Source organism: Lethenteron reissneri, chromosome 29 (genome assembly GCF_015708825.2).
Source record: "Lethenteron reissneri isolate LAM-NWPU_2019-01 chromosome 29, ASM1570882v1, whole genome shotgun sequence".
In the NCBI taxonomy this organism is placed as follows: domain Eukaryota; kingdom Metazoa; phylum Chordata; class Hyperoartia; order Petromyzontiformes; family Petromyzontidae; genus Lethenteron; species Lethenteron reissneri.
Genome location: NC_083807.1, coordinates 14,590,590 through 14,611,879, shown reverse-complemented (window position 1 = coordinate 14,611,879; position 21,290 = coordinate 14,590,590). Strand labels below are relative to the sequence as shown.

The 21,290-nt window shown below is 49.5% G+C and overlaps 1 protein-coding gene across 4 annotated transcripts in view; it reads left to right on the top strand.

Moving 5' to 3' along the window:
- TFAP2D (transcription factor AP-2 delta) overlaps positions 1-21,290 on the top strand; it is a 74,650-nt gene that overhangs the window by 35,479 nt on the left and 17,881 nt on the right. For all 4 annotated transcript variants that reach the window (XM_061562660.1, XM_061562662.1, XM_061562659.1 and 1 more), the window contains exon 6: positions 4,322-4,440. In XM_061562660.1, the coding sequence (XP_061418644.1) occupies positions 4,322-4,440 (119 nt within the window). The remainder of the gene's footprint in view (positions 1-4,321; positions 4,441-21,290) is intronic.

Genomic DNA, 21,290 nt, shown 5'->3' with positions numbered 1-21,290 from the left:
GGTACCACATTTCCAAAGCTATATGTGAAACATACATTCACGTTAAATGAACCAAACCTGACATGGCACTTAACCCAAAACCAACTGTAAACTAATCTTAATCCTAACCTAATCTTAACCTTAACCTCACAATAACCTAATGGTATCTCTTACCATACCACTAGCCTACCTAACCCTCCAACTTACCGAATCAAAACCGTAACCTAACCCAACGCGAACCTTAATCATCAATCTAACCATGCTTGCTGGTTAGAACAACAATCCATTATCCCTGTGGGTACCAATATTCAGGGGAACAAAGGAGGTGTTTTACAATGTCTCGTCGTTCTGGTATTAGTCCCCCCCCCCCCCACCGGAGCCGGCTGGCTGTGCCTGTGTAGCGCAAGTTTGTCGTGTCTCTTGGGAGGTCGTCGCAGCGCACGTTGCGTAACGGCACGCGTTTGTCCGCTCCGTCGCCACATCTCGCACCGGGCCGTGACGAGTGGCGTGCAGCCCCGTGGACTGCGTGCAGCTACACGCACACACACACGCGCGGAGGCTAATGTGACATCCCCATTCAAGTTGTAACTGTGGGAAGCTTAAAATACATTTCCACATCGCCTAGAGGAGCAATTACACGATTTTATTGTCGACTTGTGCAGTAATTACCGTATTAGAACATCGAACACACACAAAAATAATCACACTGATAATGCTGACATTTTGTGTCACAATGTGTTGCTCATATTCCCTCTACAGAGTTGTTTGTTTCGTGGAAGTCAAACGTTTGTTTTATACTGGGTAGCTTTAATAAGTAAAATAAATTACGAATGGAGTTTAATACTAAGATTTTTTCAAACGAAATCTCTTTTTTTTACCAGGTAAGGCCCATTGAGCTATATAGCTCTTTTATCAGAAGTGACCTGGCCACAAATGATTGCTCAATGAGAAGTGGCTTTTCGCGTGGAAATCCATATCAGCCAAATACTCAACTCATGCGTGCAGTCGTTGGTGACTCTACTGAGACCATCAATACATGGCACTTGAGAACCCGCTTAAAATCATGAGTGGCTCTCAAACCTGAATTTGAACCTCGGATCTCAACAGCGCAGGCATGAGGACCGTGAGAGATGAGAACGTTTCAGGGTGGCCTTCATCCAGCAGTGGCTTGATCATGGCTGACGATGACGATGATGGACAGCGCATTGCGTAAAGCAGCATTTGTCCCCAAAATGTGTGACCATATTTACAGTGTGGGGAAAGAAAAAAACGATTTGTGAAAACCTGTTGTTTTATTTAGCTGCAGGGATGTTAAGTAGCATATTTGAGTTTGACATTTCTGACATCGCTAAACCCGCAGTCTACACGCGCGGTCAACTCGCTCACCGCTGAACGTGTTTGTGCAGAGCCACTGCACGGAATCTCTTGCCCACCTGGTAATTTTTTTCTTGTTGGGTATAAACAAAGCGCATGAAGTAAAAATGTTGAAGACCCTTTGGCACTATTCGCAAGATGGAAGGTTTTTTTTTTGCGTGTCATCGGCAAAATCTCAAATTAGATTTCACTTTGACAGAGTGCCCTGCTTTTTTAGTGGGCCTCCAACTGACCATAAAGGTCACCTGTCTACTGGTCCAGAAATTTTAACTCATGTCACTAACAACAACAGCAATGACACCAATGTCCCTAGCTAAGGAAATAATGCAAAGATACTGTAATTGCTTCTCACCCTACTTTAATCACAGGTTTAAGGATTGATTCGGTTGATAGAGCTTTGCAAATAGCGGCCGTGTTTATTTTTTTGACAACTAGGCTCGCGACCGGGCGTGCTGAGCACAATTAGTCCAACACCTTTTCTTAAATAGGTCACGCCGGCGAAATGCGTGCGGCATCCCGCGCACTCTCACGCGGAGCGGCGTTTGACGGTAACGTCGGTAGAATGCTTGCCGTCTTGTTAATGGTATTGTCTTGTAACTCTTTACATATTTATATGTTAATCACTCGTAAAAAGCCGCACATTTCGGCGCAAGAATGCGCTTGCGTTCAGACTTTGCTCAGCACATTTTACTGAAGGCTACGATCAAATTAAACACGCGTACATATTTCGGATGGGTTGGGTGTCTCGGGGAGGGAAAGGCAAGGATGAGCAGAGAAGTTCAGACTCTTATAGAAGGGGGGACCATGCGCGGGGGAGAGATATACAGGGTGTTTTAAAAAGATGGACCCGATTTGAAATCGCTATATCTCTGCAACCACGAACCGCCCATGAATGAAACTCTTAACACTTGAAAGGGCAGGGAATAACGTTTCAAATGATTACTGCTAGATGCCTCTCCCAGCGCACAAACAGCCCCTAGCCTCAGTCATTCGCAAGATGGCAACCCCGCAACACAAGGCGTTTTGCGTTCTGCAGCTCAGCAAGACTGAATCCGTAATTACGGTGCAGCATGCGTTTCAACGGAGTTTTGGCATTGATCATCCAATGTCAAAGAGCATTCGTCGTTGGTACCGACAATTTGAGGAAACAGGCTGTTTATATAAGGGGAAGAGAACAGGGCGACCACACACCTCAGAGGAAAACGTGAGAAGAGAGGCGTTTGGGACGAACTCAACTATCGTCTCGATGTTGTCCGTACAGCAGGTGGAGGACACATAGAGCATTTTTCAAATGGTTAGTAAAACTTGAGAACTCATTAAACCGTTTGTAACTTTTCGTGTAATTGTAACATGTGCCATCGTTAAGTATACTGCTTAAAAATTGGGTCCATTATTTTAAAACTTCCTGTATATTTGAATGGTAATTCATGCGAGATGAGGGTGCTCCATCTGACATTCATTCCTTTGTAAAGTTCACGTGGTATCGCAGTAATACGCCTGACCTTCTTCTACACATCGCTGTTGAAGCTCTGCAGCCCTTAGCTTGTTGCTAATGCCGGTGAGGCTAAGTGACTGTGAGAGTGTTTGTTTTGCTTGGGATGCGCTTGTTCTCGCTGTGGTTTAGGCGAGATGTTAACTACCTCGCCTGGTATGCAGGAGTTGCAGGCGTTCGATCCTGACCCTGATGCCAATATATTTTCTCCTCGTGGTCACGTATAATTTTTCTCCGGGGCATTCGGTTTTTCCCTCCACATTTAGAAAGTGCAGTTAGAGTATTTGGCTGCTGAATATTTCCATGTGATAAGCCACTTCGTTGAGTTATCATTTGTGGCGAGGTCACTACTGAAAAGAGCTATAATGCTCAGTCGACCTTACCTGGTAAATAGGTTTAATTTTAGTTTAGTAAATAGGTTAACATCTCACTCGATATTTTCCGCAACGCGGCTAGGCCAGCTTGGAGCAGGTTTTGTTGGTGGAAAGCACTACCACTAGAGCACAAAGTACTATCCATAATCATTATTTACTACATTCCTATAACTCTATGAACAGGATTATACAAATTAAATGGTGGTGGCTCACGGTTGTCGTAAAAAAATCTAGGCGAGATGGATGGATGGATGGATGTAGGATAGCCAAAATAATTTTCGGAACTGCGTTCTCGATGGTTCCAGCACAAAGTTAAGCAAGGGGAATCGATACGGCATAGTGAGTAGTGCACGTTTGTGGTTGTTGTTGGTCAGAGAGTGGCTTTCCGTTTCACTTAAACATTTTTTTTAACAAGTAGTGTGTATTCAAATAAAAGTTGTTGTGGAAAAATCAATAGGATAGGTATGAATGTATCTACATATACACATCCCACATGGCAATCTAGTGCTGGATGAGGGCCTCTCCACACCACGCAGGCCATGAGGGTTACCTGCCCATGCCTCACCACATTGGTCAGATTGGTGAAGGTTGCAGGGAATACAGAATCACGGTGGATTTTGCCACAATGCCCTCTGTTTCTCACTGCCTAGTTATGCTCTTTTTTTGGACAAGGTGGCCACCCATCTAAGGTACTCTCTAGGCCCAAATCAGCTTAACTAGCAAGGCCCAACAGAATCAAGTGCATTATGGGTGATTTGGTCATAGGCAAAAAATGTATGTCCTTCCAACAATGTTATCCTTCTCACAAGCGCTGTAATGAATCCTTGATGAAGCCTATGATAACCTGACTGAAATGAATCCCTGATGATGATGATGATAATGATGACCCAACTGAAATTAATCCCTGATGATGATGATTATGATGACCTAGCTGAAATGAATCTTTGCTGACGATGATTATGATGACCTTGCTGAAATGAATCTTTGCTGATGATGATCATCATCATCATCGTGAACTCATCGATTGAGTGGAACTCACCAGTGCGCACGCCTTGTGTTGTTTCCCATACTTCCGATCGTGACCGCCACCACCACCGCTCAGAGCCAAGTCGAAGAACGGTGGCCGGTGCCTGCGCGAGAAACTCGACCGGCTGGGGTTAAACCTCCCCGCGGGGCGCAGGAAAGCAGCCAACGTCACCTTGCTCACCTCGCTGGTGGAAGGTAAAGGCCATTAGTTCCGCTCACTCGCCACGCCGTCGCGTGAGCCCCGGCCCCTTGCTGCCTTACGGCGGGGGGGGGGGGGGGGATGCGCGGCAGCATGAGGCGAAGTCTGTGTGTGTGTGTGCGGTGGAGCGGTAGTGCAGCGGTTAGCGCGCTGCCCTAAAAACCCGGCGACCCGAGTTTGTTTGCCGCTCACGGCCAACGCCGGTGACAATTAACTGAACAAGCCATGGGCCTCCTCGAGGTCGACCCGGCCTCAAATGTGTACCTGGTCTGGTGTGTAAACATCACCTTTAGGGAGACAAAGGTGGCTGGGCGTGGTGCTCGCAACCTGCCCCCCTCGTGTGCCGGTTTTCATAGGTTGCTCGCTACCAGCACTTGCGCCAAAAGTGTATTAGGGCTATGGGGGGGATCTTTGTCTTTGCGTGTGTGTGCGTGTGCGAGCAAATAAAAAAGAAAAAAAAACCTGGTCCTAATCTGGCGTAGTATTCGTCGTAGATGTATTATTATAAGTGCTTTGTTTGCCTCCATTGGGCAATCAGCCACATCCGCTCCAACCGTTCTGTGTTCGGAGCCCGTTTCAAACCAAGGCGAAAGGTTAAATGACTTTGGGGGCAGGGCAGCGAGTGTACAGCAGGCAATCGAGCAGTGGTTGTATCCGAGGATTTTGAACGCAGAGTTGCGTGGTATCCGGGGGCAAACGCAGTGCACGTTGGAGTTCACTGTGCGTGCTGTTCAATTCCTACATCCCAATGTCACAGCTGGATGGGAACTTTTTGAGCGTATATCACAGCGCTGATCAGTGTGAGTTAGTGAAGGGGGGGGGGGATTGGGATGGGTAAGGGACTGATTAAGATATCGCCCACAACTGAAGCCAGTCATGGCCAGGAATCAAACTTTGGTCACTGGGTTCACCGCCATGCCCTGTATCACCGTATTTTTTGTGTGTATGTACGTATGTATGTCGAACTTCTTTCGCACTGTACATAGCCAACTATACTAATCGCAGGTGCGGAGGAAGGCTGGCATGGCACACGAGGGGTGGGTGGCCAGCACCACGCTCGGGCACCTTTGTCTCCCTGTTGGCGATGTTTACACACTACACCAGGTACTCAATTGAGGCCGAGTCGACCTAGGAGAGGCCCAGGAGTGGTTCAGATATTCGTCACCCGATGTTGGCCGTGAGCAGGAATTGAACTCGGATCGCCGGGTTCATTGCACATCGCGCTAACTGTTACTACGCTCCCGCTCCCCATAAAATAAAAATACGTGAGGATGGTTGAGCAAAACAATGACTCCGGAAAATCGACGAGCCAGCTAGTCTACCAGCGACCAGGGAAATATTATGTGAGAAATGAATTGGGTAAGAGTTGGCTAGATCGGAGCAAGGTTAGACCAAACCTACAACTTATCCAACATCTACTTGGGCAGCCATCACGTGAGTCGAGATCGCATGCGTCAGGCATGGATGTTTTGTAATGTTTTTTTATGTTGCAAACATTGGTGTGAGAAAATGCAGTACTGAATTAATAATAATGATGCCATTTGTTTTGTTTTTTTCCTAGAGAAGCCTCGAGCCTTGAGGCAAAATTCACGAGGGCTTTGCCATTGGAATCTTTTGGCCATTTCCACCGTCGAGTGTTTGGCGTGTAGGAGGGGATATAACAGTCGAAGGTCGACACAGATGGATTCAAGAATACATTTGTTGTACTGCCATCTCATGGCCACAGCCCGAGACTGAAATGTCTCGTATTTCCATCCATTCTCATCTTTGAGCACTGACCACACTCACTTCTCTTAGAAGTGCTTTTTTGTGTTTAGTTTGTTGTCCTTCCCCCGGACCTCCGATTAGCACGGTCGGCAACATACGGTGCGAAGGATGTTCTACACAATATGTGACCTTTCATGCCAGTATCAAAATATAAAAATTGGTTTTACCCTTTTTGGCAATAAAACAGCTGTGTTAAGATGTTAAAACACCAAACAGAATCCTTTTTCAAGGAATCCTGTCTGCATTAACCACACGTACTTGTGGTGAACATGCAAACAAAAAACATGTACATACTCAACTCAAGCTTTCAGTTTCTGAAGAAGCTCCCGGCATGTGGAACGAAAAGTTGGACACCGCGCCGAACAACGTGCGGCATGTACTGTACGTCGAACTTCTATCGCACCGTAGGTAGCCAACTGCGCTAATCCAAAGAAAATGCATCGGGAGATCCTGTAGGGCACAACCGTGAGAACCTACGTGACCGGACCACCAACACTGCTTGGATACTGAAATCGGATGAGATAAGGCACAGTTTGGGCAATTTGATCAAAGGCCAGTAATGTATGTACGAGCTTCGCAGCCACAAAAACGTTGCTGCTGCCGCCACAAAAACGTTGCTGCTGCCGTCTCAAAAACAGGAAATATTTCTGGGCAGTGGCAGCCACGGAAAGGGGGACTCCATGATGCAGTGGAGAGAGATCACAAACGAGAAAGTATCCCCATCTATGTGCGTAATCGCTTTTAAAAAATCTAATAAAAACTCCCCGCGAATGCCGGTGCCTGCATCGCCCTTGAAAGTGATTCCGTCGCTGCGTTAACGTAATTTATTTACACTCGCTCGCGTTCGCGGCAAATGAATAAAGCGAGCACGACATCACCCTGGACCACATCCACCGTCGGTTTGTCGACGCGTACGGATCGACCCTGTGGCCCGTGGTTGACTAATTGGCGGTGTTCTAAAAAACACCGTCCGATTAGCGCGGTTGGCTACTTAATCGTGCGAAAGACGTTTTGCATACACACAAAGCAATTCCACGGTCCACGGGTAGAGACATTCTTTCTTTTTTTATTTTTGTTGAACAAGAGCCTCTTCTTACAAGGCACGAGTGGTAGGGGATAGGTGTACAGTTATTCCGCAGATGGCAAGCCCGAGGCCAGGTGCCCACGGGTAAGGGGAAAGGGAAGGTGGTTGAGACCACTATGCCCCCCCTACTCACGTAGGGGCAATGATCAGGAACGTGGTGTTTTTGGGGAAGGAGAGGGAAGGGGTGGGCTAAAGACTTGTGTTGTAGCAATCTATATATATAAAATCGTGCATGTCTGTCTGTCCGTCTGTGTGTGTGTGTGTGGATTTCGGACCATACGCACTTTCATTGGACGGCGGTTGCCCCTGGCAACGGCTAGCGACGCCTTCTCCGCTTTCATTGGACCTGCCAACGGCTAGCGACGCCTTCGCCAAGGGCTGCAGTTTCATTGGACGGCGGTTGCCCCTGCCAACGGCTAGCCACGCCTTCGCCACTTTAATAGGCTCCGTAAATAATTAAATAATAGCCATTACACAGTATTGTTGGAGCGCTGAGGGGGGGGGGAAGGCACGCCACCCGTACTTTGCCTCTGCCGGGTGGACAATTTTGGCGAGGCCGCAGGCTCTGCACGCTACTAGGCCTCGACACCCACCACGCCACTCTGAGGTAAATTCATCAAAGTTTTTCCTACTCTTCACTCCACCCCCAACACAATGTGTGCAATTAATATTACTTTTAAACCCAACGCGCCAACAATCGATTACTTAAATGTTCACTGTACAAATAGTCATTAAGCTGGGTCAGCGTACTGCCAGTCTATCATGTAGACTGTAGCCTGCTTATTAAGCTCGGTGAGCGTACTGCCACTCTATCATCTACACTCTAGCCTGCTTATGATGCTGACTGCGTGTACTGGCAGTCTATAATGTGGACTGTAGCCTGCTTATTATAATCGATTCTTTATATGTTCTTTGTACAAATAGTCATTAAGCTGGTTGAGCGACCCCAGTTCGATTCCATCTCACGCCCACCACCGCTGACGATTATTTGAAACGGACCTGGCCCTCCCCTAGGTCCACTCAGCCTCAAACGCGTAACTGCTGTCGTGTGTGAACATCGTCACTGGGGAGACAAAGGCGGCCGGGCATCGTGGATCCAAGTCCCGGGCGAAGCCGGGTCATGTGTATGTGTGTATGTGTTTATGTGTATGTCTGTGTGTATGTATGTGTGTGTATATGTATGTGTGTATGTATGTGTGTGTATGTGTTTGTGTGTATGTATGTGTGTGTGTATGTATGTGGGTTTTTTTCTATGTCTTTATGTGTATGTCTGCGTGTCTGTATGTATGTGTGTATGGACGTGTGTGCATGTGCTTGTGTGTATGTATGTGTGTGTCTATGTATGTGTGTGTATGTGTTTCTGTGTATGTATGTGTGTGTATGTATGTATGTGTGTTATGTGTCTGTCTGTGTGTCTGCATGTATGTGTGTGTGTATTGTGTATGTGTTTGTATGTATTTGTGTGTTTACGCTCGCATTACACAAATGTGTTGCAGGTCTAAGGCGTTCCTTGCGCAGCATTGCCGCTTTATTATTTCAGTCGTTTACTGCCGTACGCACCCTGAAAGTCGTGTGTGTCTGCAGCAAGCGCGTGTATGTGTACCTATGGACGCGCGTGTGTTGTGTAGGGGGAACGGTAGTGTAGTGCTTAGCGTGCTGCCTGTGTGTGTGTGTCTGTGTGTGTGTGTCTGTGTGTGTGTCTGTGTGTGTGTCTGTGTGTGTGCGTGTGTGGTGTGTGGGGAGCGGTAGTGTAGTGGTTAGCGTGCTGTCTGTGTGTGTGTCTGTCTGTGTGTGTCTGCGTGTGTCTGTGTGTGTGTCTGTGTGTGTGTCTGTGCGTGTGTGGTGTGTGAGGAGCGGTGGGTGTAGTGCTTAACGCTACGCTGCGCTACCAACCCGGCGAACCCAGTTCCATTCCCGCTCACGACCACCACCGGTGACGATTATTTGAACCTCTCCTAGGTCGACTCTGCCTCAAACGAGTAACCGCTGTAGCGTATTGACATCGCCACTGGGGAGACAAAGGCGGCCGGCCGTGGTGGATACAAGTCCCGGGCGAAGCCGGGTAGTACAGCTAGTAAGGCATAAAGCAACATTTGTTTATAGTTTACTTCACAGTTTATTTTGATTTGTTACACGGATGATCCAGTCTTGCCAGCTGTTGACTATTTTACAAGGGAGATCTGTGGTGTGTTGGGCACAGCAGCTTCAACAACGCAAACAAAAACATCAACACTGCAGAGAAACCGGTACAGAAGGGTCCTGAAGGAATAGCGAACGAGGCGTTTAATGGTTGTGAACTAAACACCTGGGAATCGTCCAAATGGTGGAAATATAATGTGAGAGCAAAGAGGCGCCAGGGAAATTGAGGTACAGATGCAACTAAGACCCTACACGTCAGTCTAACGGTGACATAAACACGCACAGATCGAAAAGGGACGGTGAAAACATGTGGGAGCAAAAGTTTAGGTGCAGGTGCAAGTTACGGTCTTTGTTTTGGCCTTATGGGGAAAGAAAGAATGGGGTGGAGTGAAGGGTTGGGAACTAAGCTGTAGATGAGTGCATCAACCTATGCCCAGGAACATACAGATGTAGGGGTTATTACGGGGAGAAAGGCGGACAGAAACACAAGGGTGTCTGCACCCACACACGGGTGTCTACATCCACGTCCGCATCGGTTAACCCTGGAGGGCCATGGGGGGCGCTGTGATCCCCCATAGCCCTACCCCTCGGAGAGGATTCCTATAAAAGGCGGGGAGCCAGAGGGCTCGGGGGTCAGTGTGTTAGAAGCTTATCAGAGAAGACTGAAGACAGGCAGAATAGGCCCTGGGGACTCCCCTGGCTCGCTGTCCTTCTCAGGGCCGGGCAGGGCAAGCCAGTGGCACGGCCCCAAGAGCTTCAGGACCGCTGCTGTTGTAAGAGCACGGTCTGGTTAGCTGGGTGCCGGGATCCGTGCTTGACCAGGGATGGATCAGATAGCCTCCCCTAGCACTCATAGTGGAGGACTGGGAATAGGACAGTCAGGGAATAGTGCTAGGGGTGTTTCCCATTGAGTACCGCCTTTGGTTAAATAAAAGAGTGTGCCTCAACTACGTCGTCTGACTCACTGAGAACTTACTATATCTGGGGTCAGAAGTGGTAGAAAGAATTGATACGAGACGGACAACTCATACCCAAGACCCTGGAGAGGATGACAGCTTGGAAGAAGGGGTGCTAGAAGTTGCCGCCGACGTACTCCCGATTGGCGGAGCTCCTATATGCAGCGGCCGCCATGCTGAAGCAGATAACCCGCCTGGGGCTGGGAGGAGCGGCGCGCCGTGAAGACGGACAGAACCCGGCCGAAACTCCCGCCGTTACGACGGGCCACGGCTCGAATTTCCCGCTACGAGTACAGTAGGAGCCGAGGGAGGGGCCCCAGCACATCACGCGGGCGACGGGGGCCAACCAGCGAGCAGTGGCTACCTATCAGCGGTCGCCGCGTCATCAACAGCGGACAAAGACACTGAGCACCAAGCCGTAGCCAGCGCGTCACAGACGGCACGACCTCCATTTGGGTCCGCCATTGCTCTCCATACTGTCCATGGAGACGGGACCGGTGCTGGGCGATAGTCGGGGGATGGAGCCGACATTTCAGCAACGCCTGCCGGTTCTGCAAGAATTCATATCAAGCGGCGGCGATTGGGGAGCGTTTGAGCGCCGTTACCTCGCCCACCAAGAGATGGCTGGGTGGACGGACAATGATGCACTGCGTGCTCTCCCAGCGACGCTGGATAGCGACGCCCTCGGCACCCTCACAGCTTCACCCAAGTCGGCGCGCTCCACACTTAGGTCGGCGCTTCAACTGCTGGCCACGGTTTATGGCCCGCCTTCCGACTGTCGCCAGCTTTTCTACGAGCGGCAGAGGTGCGACAAGGAGTCACCACTCGCATACCGCATGGCCCTGTTGGCGTTGGCGAAGGCGGCCTTCCCGCGCATGGACGAGGAAGGGGTGGACGCGATTGTGGCCGAGAAGATCCTGCTGTTGGCTGACGACTTGAACATCGTCATCCTGGCGCAGGATGATGCAGACATGTCTTCGTTGCGGGCTGCGAGGCACATCCATGCCAACCTGCTGTCCCAACGGAGGAAGGCCAACAAGGCAGCTGCGGGGCACACCGTGGCGGCAACCACCTCCGCATCCGAGGAGGTCTTCGCTGCGGGCCGTCCTGCAGGAATGGCGGTCTGGCGGCCGACTGGCTCGGGACACACCGAGCCACCGAGAGTAGCCCAAGTCTTCAGGAGCGCTCATCGTGTGCTACAACTGTGGCCTCGGGATACCGGGCTCCCCGACAGTGCGGGGCGGGAACTCGGGCTGAGGACGGCCTTCTTCCAAAGCCTCCACAACAACCTCCGGCAAGTCGTGGCACCCCACATGTTCGGCCTGCACGCACACCCACTTCTCTCTCACATACCCCTACACACGATTCTGGGGTTCGGGTGCTGGTGCGTCGGGTCGCGGCTTGATGGGGAGTGTGCTCCAACCGGGCCAATGATCCGAGTTGGCTCACCGGGTTGTGGCTGCGTCGGCGGGGCCGTCCGTTGTCATGGGGCACATTGATGGGGTGTGGAGGTATGGATATTGATCGACACGGGAGCATCGGCCACGATTGTTTCAAATTTGATCTATAATATCCTGCCCGTTCAGAGTCGCCCGTTGCTCCCTGTCCACATACCGTGTTACGCTGCAAATGGGGGCTCATTAGGTATCATCGGCCAAATTCGAGCGCAAATTTCTATCGGGGATATTAAATTATCTGGGCCGGTGTTGGTCTCCTCCTCTCTGGCAGTTCCGTGCCTGTTGGGGACAGACTTTTTGGCCAAAATGCCTGTTAAAATTTTGATTGACCAGGGATGCATCGAACTTCCCTCAGGCCGACGTATGATGTTCTTGCCCTCCACCCCTGCCTTGCGTACAGCCTGTGCAACAGTACAGGCGCTCGTTGCTCGAACGGTGTGCGTACCCCCAGGGGCACAGATGCTCGTGCCCCTGCAGTTGCGTCGACCATTCTCTAAGGGGGTTTTGGACCAGGGCATTTTGCTGGGACCGTCTAGGGCCGGGGTGACACGGACGGCTGTGGTTTCCCATGGAACCGTGTTCGCACACGCGATTCCGGTACCTGCGGAAATGCCGATCATTGGCCAGGTGGCCACCGCTGGTTGGCGTGGAATATTTCACGCGATGGCCTATGGCTTGGCCCCTCGCCAACCAGTCGGCAGCAGCCGTTGCGGAGGCTTTTGTCCAGGGCTATGTCCTCGACAAGGGTGCTCCGGAACGGTTGTTGACCGATCAGGGAAAGAACTTCACTAGTTCCCTTTTACACGAGGTGTGCGAGCTTCTTGGTACGAAGAAAATTCGTACCTCCCCATACCACCCACAAACGTATGGGATGGTAGAACGCCTGCATAGGACTATTACGTCCATGCTGTCCCACCAGGTATCTGAGTCCCAAACCAATTGGGACCTTCAGATCCCAGGGGTTCTGGCAGCCTACAGGATGGCTCCTCACGCGGCGACCGGATTCTCGCCATTTTTTTTATGTATGGCCGCAAAGTTGACCCACCTGTCGCGACCCAGCTGCGCATTTCCACACTGCATGCTAAGTCCAAATTGGCTGACCATGTTAAATTTAATAACCTCAAGTTGGCTGAGGCACGGGAGGCAGCTATTCAAAACTTTGACTCTCGCCAGAAGGCGAATGAAAGGTTGAGATTGCGCCGGTCGCACACGTGGCTACACTGTCCCCAGGTACCATTGGCTACCTCGTCTAAGCAGTTGCGACCATGGAGGGGCCCCGTGGAAATTGTGCAGGTTCTGCGGCCCCAATGTGTTCGCATTAAGTGGGGGAAGCACCGGTGGTTCGTCCATCCTTCATGGTTGAAGCCGTTCTTTGCGCCACATGCTTCCTCTCCTCACAACTATGGCCGAACATGTGTGGGGTCCATTGACTCCTGGAGGGCGGGTTCACCGCCAGCCTCTGATCCGCTGCTAACTGTTCCGCCTTCAGGGGTCCAGAGACTGACGCCCTCTCTGCCGCCAGCCTCCCCCGAGGGGGTCAGCGCAAGCTCGTCCGAGAAGCCGGAGGGCCGTGCACCTGAACTTTCAACACCCACCGCCAGCCCGACCGGGTCAGGCCCTTGTGACGGGCCCGCTGCACGGACACGCGCCAAGACGCGCCGGTTGTTGTGAGTTGCTTCCGGTGCGTGTTCCGCTGCCGAGGGGCTCACTCACCTTTTGGGAGGGGCTGGGAAATCGCACTCTGTACATATGTTTTTGCATGTTGGGGTTGGGGTATTTATAGGGGACCGTCAGTTGTTTTTGTTACCCTTGTTATTGTTACGAGGCACACACATGTTGTGACTGTGTTACGTCTTTAAAGTTGTTGGCTTTTGGATTTTTTTTTTTTGCAGCCGGGACGGCTGCGGGCTGTACAGGGGGGGGGGTAATGTAGGGGTTATTACGGGGAGAAAGGTGGACAGAAACACAAGGGTGTCTGCACCCACAAACGGGTGTCTACATCCACGTCCGCATCGGTTAACCCTGGGGGGCCATGGGGGGCGCTGTGATCCCCCATAGTCCCACCCCTCGGAGAGGATTCCTATAAAAGGCGGGGAGCCAGAGGGCTCAGGGCCAGTGTGTTAGAAGCTTACCAGAGAAGACTGAAGACCGGCAGAATAGGCCCTGGGACTCCCCTGGCTCGCTGTCCTTCTCAGGGCCGAGCAGGGCAAGCCAGTGGCGCGGCCCCAAGAGCTTCAGGACCGCTGCTCTTGTAAGAGCACGGTCTGGTTAGCTGGGTGCCGGGATCCGTGCTTGACCAGGGCCGGATCAGATAGTCTCCCCTAGCACTCATAGCGGAGGACTGGGAATAGGACAGTCAGGGAATAGTGCTAGGGGTGTTTCCCATTGAGTACGGGTGAAGGGGCCGTTACCCCTTCGAGTATTGTTACCGCCTTTGGTTAAATTAAAGAGTGTGCCTCAACTACGTCGTCTGACTCACTGAGAACTCACTACACAAATGTCAAAGCACCCCCGCCTCCCCGTCCCAATGCTGAAATGAGTATTGGATCGCCTTCATCTCGATTTGCTCGGTACGCAGCCGGTGTTGGAAAAAATAATCGCTTATGTTTAGGGAGAACCAGTTTGTGAATGATTTGGGGCACAGTCAATGCAGTTGGATTTTAAAGAAAGAAAAAAGTGAGGGAAAGAGGAGGAAGACCTATAGAGACTTGGGGAGACAACTACCTCGACTACTTTGAAATAATGCAATTTTCCTGGTGTAAAAAAAATGCCAGTTTAGTTCATTGAAACGATGTAGGATGAATCAGGCAAAATGGCAAGAAGATCAGAAGTTGTGGAGAAGCTGCGATGCCCTGTGTTCTGTTGACGCATGGGAAGGACTAAGTAACAAGTGAGTAGTCTGTGAATAGGACAACCACTGGTAGCTTGAACCCAACTGCTGGATAGGCCCCTCTGGGCGATGCTGCGACCCTCGACGGGACGGTGGTTGTCGAGTGACGCCTGTGTGAGGTTTTAATTCACAATCTCACGATTGTGATTGCGATAGTTTCAATGTATCTCTGCTTGTCTCCCAGCTGAGTTGTGTCTGTCCATGGAGGGATATTTTTGCATCACTGTTATCATCATCTTCATCATGATTCTAGATTGAAAACTCATTTATTTCAAACTGATTGTTTAGTTTATTTGTCCTTCCCCCGCATCTCCGAATAGCACGGTTGTCTATGTACAATGTAAAATAACTTCTCCATGCATACACACATCATCATCAGCAGTAGTAGCCATGATTTATCCAATGCGCGACGAAGGCATCGGCAAAGTTGCCGCAGTCGCCCATGACCTCGTAACACAACAATTCAACCGGTCTCATTCTCACAAGTCGATCCTAAAGGCTCCATCTCCCCGGAGGTCGTCCACTCGAGGCGTTGTACACTCCTTTGGCTGACACGGCTTCACTAGTCTCCACCGGCGGCCACCATGTCCTCTTGCAACGTTTCCTGCCCGAGGCTGCTTCAGCATCAGAATCTTTATTAAGAGTGGAGGAATCAATGTGCTATGAAGCTTTTTTTCACAGACGTGTCCGGAAGGGTCGGGGTTGGGTGTCAGAAAGTGGTACATCAACAGACAAAAGGAAAAACGATGTAAGGACTTAGTAAGATAGAGAAAAGGTGAGAAAGTCACAAATCAATAAACATAAATAACGCATAGGAGTACTAATTTCACTCTTAGATGAATTCATGTCAATTTATCAACACCAAATGGAAGCTTGGGCAAGGTATAAAAACAACAACAGTCCTAGACCACACCAAGACAAGTCCCTCGATTGCATTGCACTTATTTTTCTTAACTAATTTTTTTTCCGTCTGTCAGTGTAAATACAATTACGCATCTCTCCACGTTCCGTTGCATACTCTTTTTTGTTAAATTTTCTTTGGGACTCTCCATGTTTCTGATCCATTATTTATTCCGTTCTCAATGATCTTCGTGATTAATTGCATTCATGTTATAGGAGGCAGATGGGTTTGTAGCTTTTCAAATTCAGTTCGAGGCATCATTCAGTGACTAAAAATACAGTGCTACATTTCTGTATAAATATTTAGTAAATACTTCTGGCAATTTTTTTCCAGCAGCTGGTACAATTTTTTTCATTCTGTCCATAGTTATTTCATCTGGTCCATCTCTTTCACACTGCGAAGGGCAGTGTTTACTTCTTCAAGTTTGACATCTGGAACTTGCTCCCTTGTTTGCAAAACAATATGGTTTGATTCCTGGCATAGGAGTGTTTGCTAGACAGAAGCCTTCATCATGGGGATGCCTTTATACAAGAAGTGCATTCACAAAAGGGCTTTAACTATGTACACTTGTAAATATTATTCTTTGATCATGGTCAATATGTTTAATAATATACAGGGCGCCGCGTTGGCGAGATCTTGACTACCTCGTCTGGTATACAGGAGGTCGTGGGATCTATCGAGACCCCTGGCATCTGCTGTATATTTGGAGTTCGAATGTCTTCTCCCCGTGGTCACGTGGATTTTCCCCTCCATGTTTAAAAGCATGCGTTTAGAGCATTTGGCTGCTATACATTTCCACGTGATAAGCCACTTCGTTGGGCTATCATTTGTGGGCAGGTCGCTCTGGAAAAAGAGCTACAGAGCTCAGGACGGTCTTACCTGGTAAAATAAAAAGTTTAGTTTTAGTTTCATTTCAAAAGGGTACTGAGATGCAACTGAAGGTTATAGGGATGTTGGGTGCCACGTGCAATATTTAGCTGCGGTCACCCATTGGCTGTATCCTGATGATCCTATTTACTTGAATGGCCAATATGACGCCGCGTGTAGCCAGGTGCGCGTATATTTCCTCCGCGCACGTATAAGTGTTTTCTATTTCGGCAGCAAGATCCCATTTTTGCGCATCGCCGAGCGCACCGTCAAACGATGACGCTCTCAATAAGACAACTCAATTTGGCTTTTAACGTCACCGTGTCGTGAAGTTGCTGCCTCGCCAGCAGCCCTGCCACTGTGGATTTACGGTGCTGTTAGTTCTTGCGTGATGCCGACCCACTAAGGAGAACGGACTGCGCAACATGCCCGTAATTAAATAATAGAAACGGAGGGTGCATGTTTTGGCTTTAGATGGAAGTATGATTTATATATATGCCGTATATATTGTTTTAGTTTGAGGTAGAATTGGGGTGCTGCAATGGTGTAACGGTTAGCTCACCCGACCTGCATGGCAATTGAAACGATGGGGGCAGGTTTCTTAAATCAATTCCCCTCCCGGTGCCCTCTGTCCACCCCAGCGGCGTCATTGGGTTTCGCCGCAGTCGATCGGCAAGTTGCGTGTGGTGGGGTAAAGTCTGGCCGCCATGGAAGAGTATGTCCAACTACCTTCCTCAGGGGCTCTGGGAGAGGAGGGAGAGGCTCTTCTGCCGGCAGTTGCACGAGTAAACAATCGCAGGGCGGCTGCACCGTTGGTTACCATCTATTCCCTATGGTAATTACCGATTTCCTCTGCACAAAGTCTCTTGATTTTGTAATTTTATTCCTTACTTTCATCCATCCATGTATGGATAGTTCCAAATTTGTACGTGAAATTTTATTGTGTTTTGTCTTGGTGTGGTCTCGGGCTGTTTTTAACGTTGTTTTTCTGCCTTGCCCAAGCCTGAGGAATTGGTGTACTTATACAATTCAAACTTACGTACTTAAAAAAGATATAATATTTAGTAATTTGCTAACCTTTACTTTACTTTGCACTTCTATGGTTTTTGTATTGTTTGTTTTTGTAACTTTCTCACCCCCCCCCCCTTATTGGACATCTGCAAAAAAAAGAGCTTCATCGCTCATCGGAATTTTCTCCATGATAAATAAAAAGATTGAGGAGTGCCACGGTGGTGAGATGTTGACTACCTCGCCTTGTATACAGGAGGTCGTGCGTTAGATCCCAACCCTGACGCTTGCTGTATATTTGCAGTTTGCGTGTCTCTCTCCCCGTGGTCGCGTGGATTTTTCTCTGGGTCCTCTGGTTTCCCCTTCCACATTTAGAAACGTGCTTTGAGACTACTTGGCTGTTATAAATTTCCACGTGATGAGCCACTTCGTTGAGCTATCATTTATGGCCAGGCCGCTTCTTAAAAGCAGCTACACAGCTCATTGGGCCTTCCCTGTTAAAATAAAAACTAGTTTATTATGATTCTGTGGCGGCGAAGCTTTAAAATACAAAAACACGGCACATTGTCGCGTAGGAAGAAAAAATTGGATCCTCTGTGCAACAAACCAGTCTCTGACTTGTGACACACAAGCACGGCTAAGCCAGCCCCTAATCCCCTTGTCGTGTCCTGGTGACCTGTTTCGTTGGGAAGCGGAAACAAGGGCTCTTTACGCTGCGCTCCCGTCCCCCCCCCCCAAAAAAAGTCAAGCGCACTGGAAAGTCCTTCTCAAAGAGATTTTTAATGACGTTATGTCTGTTCTCAGATGATACCATTCATGCCCCCCAGCCCCAAGCACCCCCCCCCCCCGCCTATTTACCACAGAATAGCCTCGCCGAATCCTGAGACACTTTGTCTCAAGAGGGTGCCTGCATTTGGATGTTTCTGTTTGGTCACTTTTCTTCCTAAGTCCACTGCCGAAAGAAGCTCCCCCCCACAATGTTGCGTCTCACGGGCATCTGACCATACTTCACCACTCTGGTCCGTACGGGTTGGTGAATGTGCTGCTTAAGACTATATGATGCACATATCACGTGCCACTGATAATGGCTGTGGCTGGGGAACCAACCTCGGCCGCCGTGTTCACAGCACCCACCACTCTCTTTAAAGCAAATAATTTACGCATGCAGTGTTTGTGAAATAACAACGACTTTATTCTAAGTCACGACGAACGTTCGAGCACAATAAAACAACGGAATGCGTTTTCATTTACCGTGTTGTCACTGCATGTGAAAATCGAAAATGAGTGTGAATTGTATCCAGTGCTTTGCATGATATGCAGGGCTTAATTTCTCTGGTAGACTGCAGGAGGCACCTGGCTAGCATTAGGCAAGGGGTATACTGGATGCAGTGTGCCGGGTGGGGAAATATTTGCCTGGGTCGGCGACCCGGACAGACCCAGCGGAAATTAATCCCCGATTGTTTCATACAAAGCACTGTTGATCCCGATCTCCCTGGGGCTTTAGATCGAAGGTGTCCCGCTGCTTGCTGGTGGTTTGGAGTGACAATGCCTTCGCCAGACATTTGTGCGTTGTCGCTCTCTGCTGACACCCCGTTGAACTGCACGACGGACAAAGAGAATCCACTGCGTCGGCACCTCCGTGCCTCTCCCCGAACACGTGACAGGCGTAGTAGGGCACGCACAAAGATGAAGATGCCGCGTGTAGCCTTCACAGGCTGTTGGGGCAAGTGCCGTTAGCGAGTGCCGTTAGCGAGCACCTAATGAAGGCCGGCACGGCAGACGAGGGGGTAGGTAGCCAACAACCACGCCCGGCCGCCTTTGTCTCCCCAGCGGCGATGTTTACACATGGCACCACGTGCTCGTTTGAGGCCGAGTCGACCTAGAGGGGAGGCCCAGCACCGGTTCAGATAATCGTCACTGTGGTTGGTAGTGCAGCGTGCTAACCGTTGCACTCCCGCTTCCCCCACACAGGGCCGGAGCATGGTCCCGTGAGGCCCCTGGGCATAAGTGACAATGAGCTGAGACATGTTTGGCAACATGCTACTCCGCAGCTCATTTTTTATTCTGCCTAAAAGGGAAAATGTCCGTGAACCCTGGCAGTTTGTCACTGGCAAAGTTAGAAAAATCCGAAGTGCCACGAAAACATTGTGGAACACTGACTGCAGATTAAGTGCCTGCAACGAACGTCTCTAGCAATTTAGTTTGGCACTTCTCACCCTTAGAGTCAGACATAAAAGACTTGAATTGGATGAGTTCGTTGGAAAAGTTAATGTCCAGGTCTGATGGATATGCAGCAGAGTGCATTTACCTTTTCCACTATGACATCACTGTTAGACACCTGATCTGACAAACAGAACTCCAAAGAGACTGGTCAAACGCTTGTAAGCGTCCAAGCGATGTTCAAGGCATGCCACGAGCTTATCAATGACCACATAAAATGTATCTATTTTGAACTTCTCCTTCCCCTCAAGTGTGACACCTGGCTCTGATTTCTCATCTACAAATGTTTTGTGTTTCCTCTGCTTATATGACTGAGAGACACCTGTCACATTTAAGGCTGCCCTTTTAAAAGCCTCAAACTGGTCTCGCTGTCCCACCACAAAATCATTTAACGAAGACGAAAGCTATGCTGCTACAGATATGTCAATGTCACTTTTCTGTAGGTGCATGCTTGTAGCGTGGAACCGGTCAAGTATGACGTCCCAGAAATGTGCCATGAACACCATCTCTAAGGTGTCAAATTTAGCACATAGTCCAGCGGCCTCAATTCGAGTATCTCTTTTCTCATTATAATCATTGCACACACCACCGAAGGCCTCTCTAATGTGGGTGTAATTTCTCCAGTGCCTTGGTTGATTCTGTCTGAGCACTCCACCGAGTACTGGACAGCGATTTTAATGTCAGTCTGACATCTGTCTTCCGAAAGACTTTCCCCCATCTCTGTGTGGATGAAGAGCAAAGCTGGCTTTTTAGTGCAGCTAATTTGGTTTTAAGGGCAGCTATCTGGCAAAAATGGCAGCTAGCTAACTAATTTCTGTTAACAAGCTGAATCATCTGGGCAACTATCTAGGGAAAATGGGCAGATAGCTAAAATAAATGGATAGCGAGTTACGGTAAATCAAATAACGAACAGCTTGCCATAATATGACCACCTTTAAACTGTCCTGTTATGTAGAATGAACTGACTATGTTGGTGAATATTGTATCATGTCACAGCATATTATAGCATGCCAACCAGTGGCTCAGTTGTACAGAAGCACTGCACTCTCCTAGAGGCTCTCGTTTTAAACATGCACTGTATGTACCAAGGGGCCCAGGTGTTACGCTCAATGTAAGCACCGAGAGGCCTGGGGGCCCTAGTAGTCAACTCACACTGTAAGCACCTAGGGGCCTCACACTGGAAGCGCTGCGGTGCCCGGGGGCCCTAGTGGTTAGCTCACGTTTTAAACACCAAGGGGTCTAGGGGCCCTCACATTGTAAGCGCTGAGGGGTCTGGAGAGCCCTAGTGGTGAGCTCACGTTTTAAACACCAAGGGGTCTGGGGACCCTCACATTGTAAGCGCTGAGGGGTCTGGGGGGCCCTAGTGGTTAGCTCACGTTTTAAACACCAAGGGGTCTGGGGTCCTCACATTGTAAGAGCTGAGGGGTTTGGGGGGCCCTAGTGGTTAGCTCACATTTTAAACACCAAGAGGCCTTAGGAAGTCTTGGGCCACGCACCGCGTGCGGCCTGAGGCTTGGAGGCCCCCTGCCAGTCCGAGGCCCTGGGGCACTGGGCCCA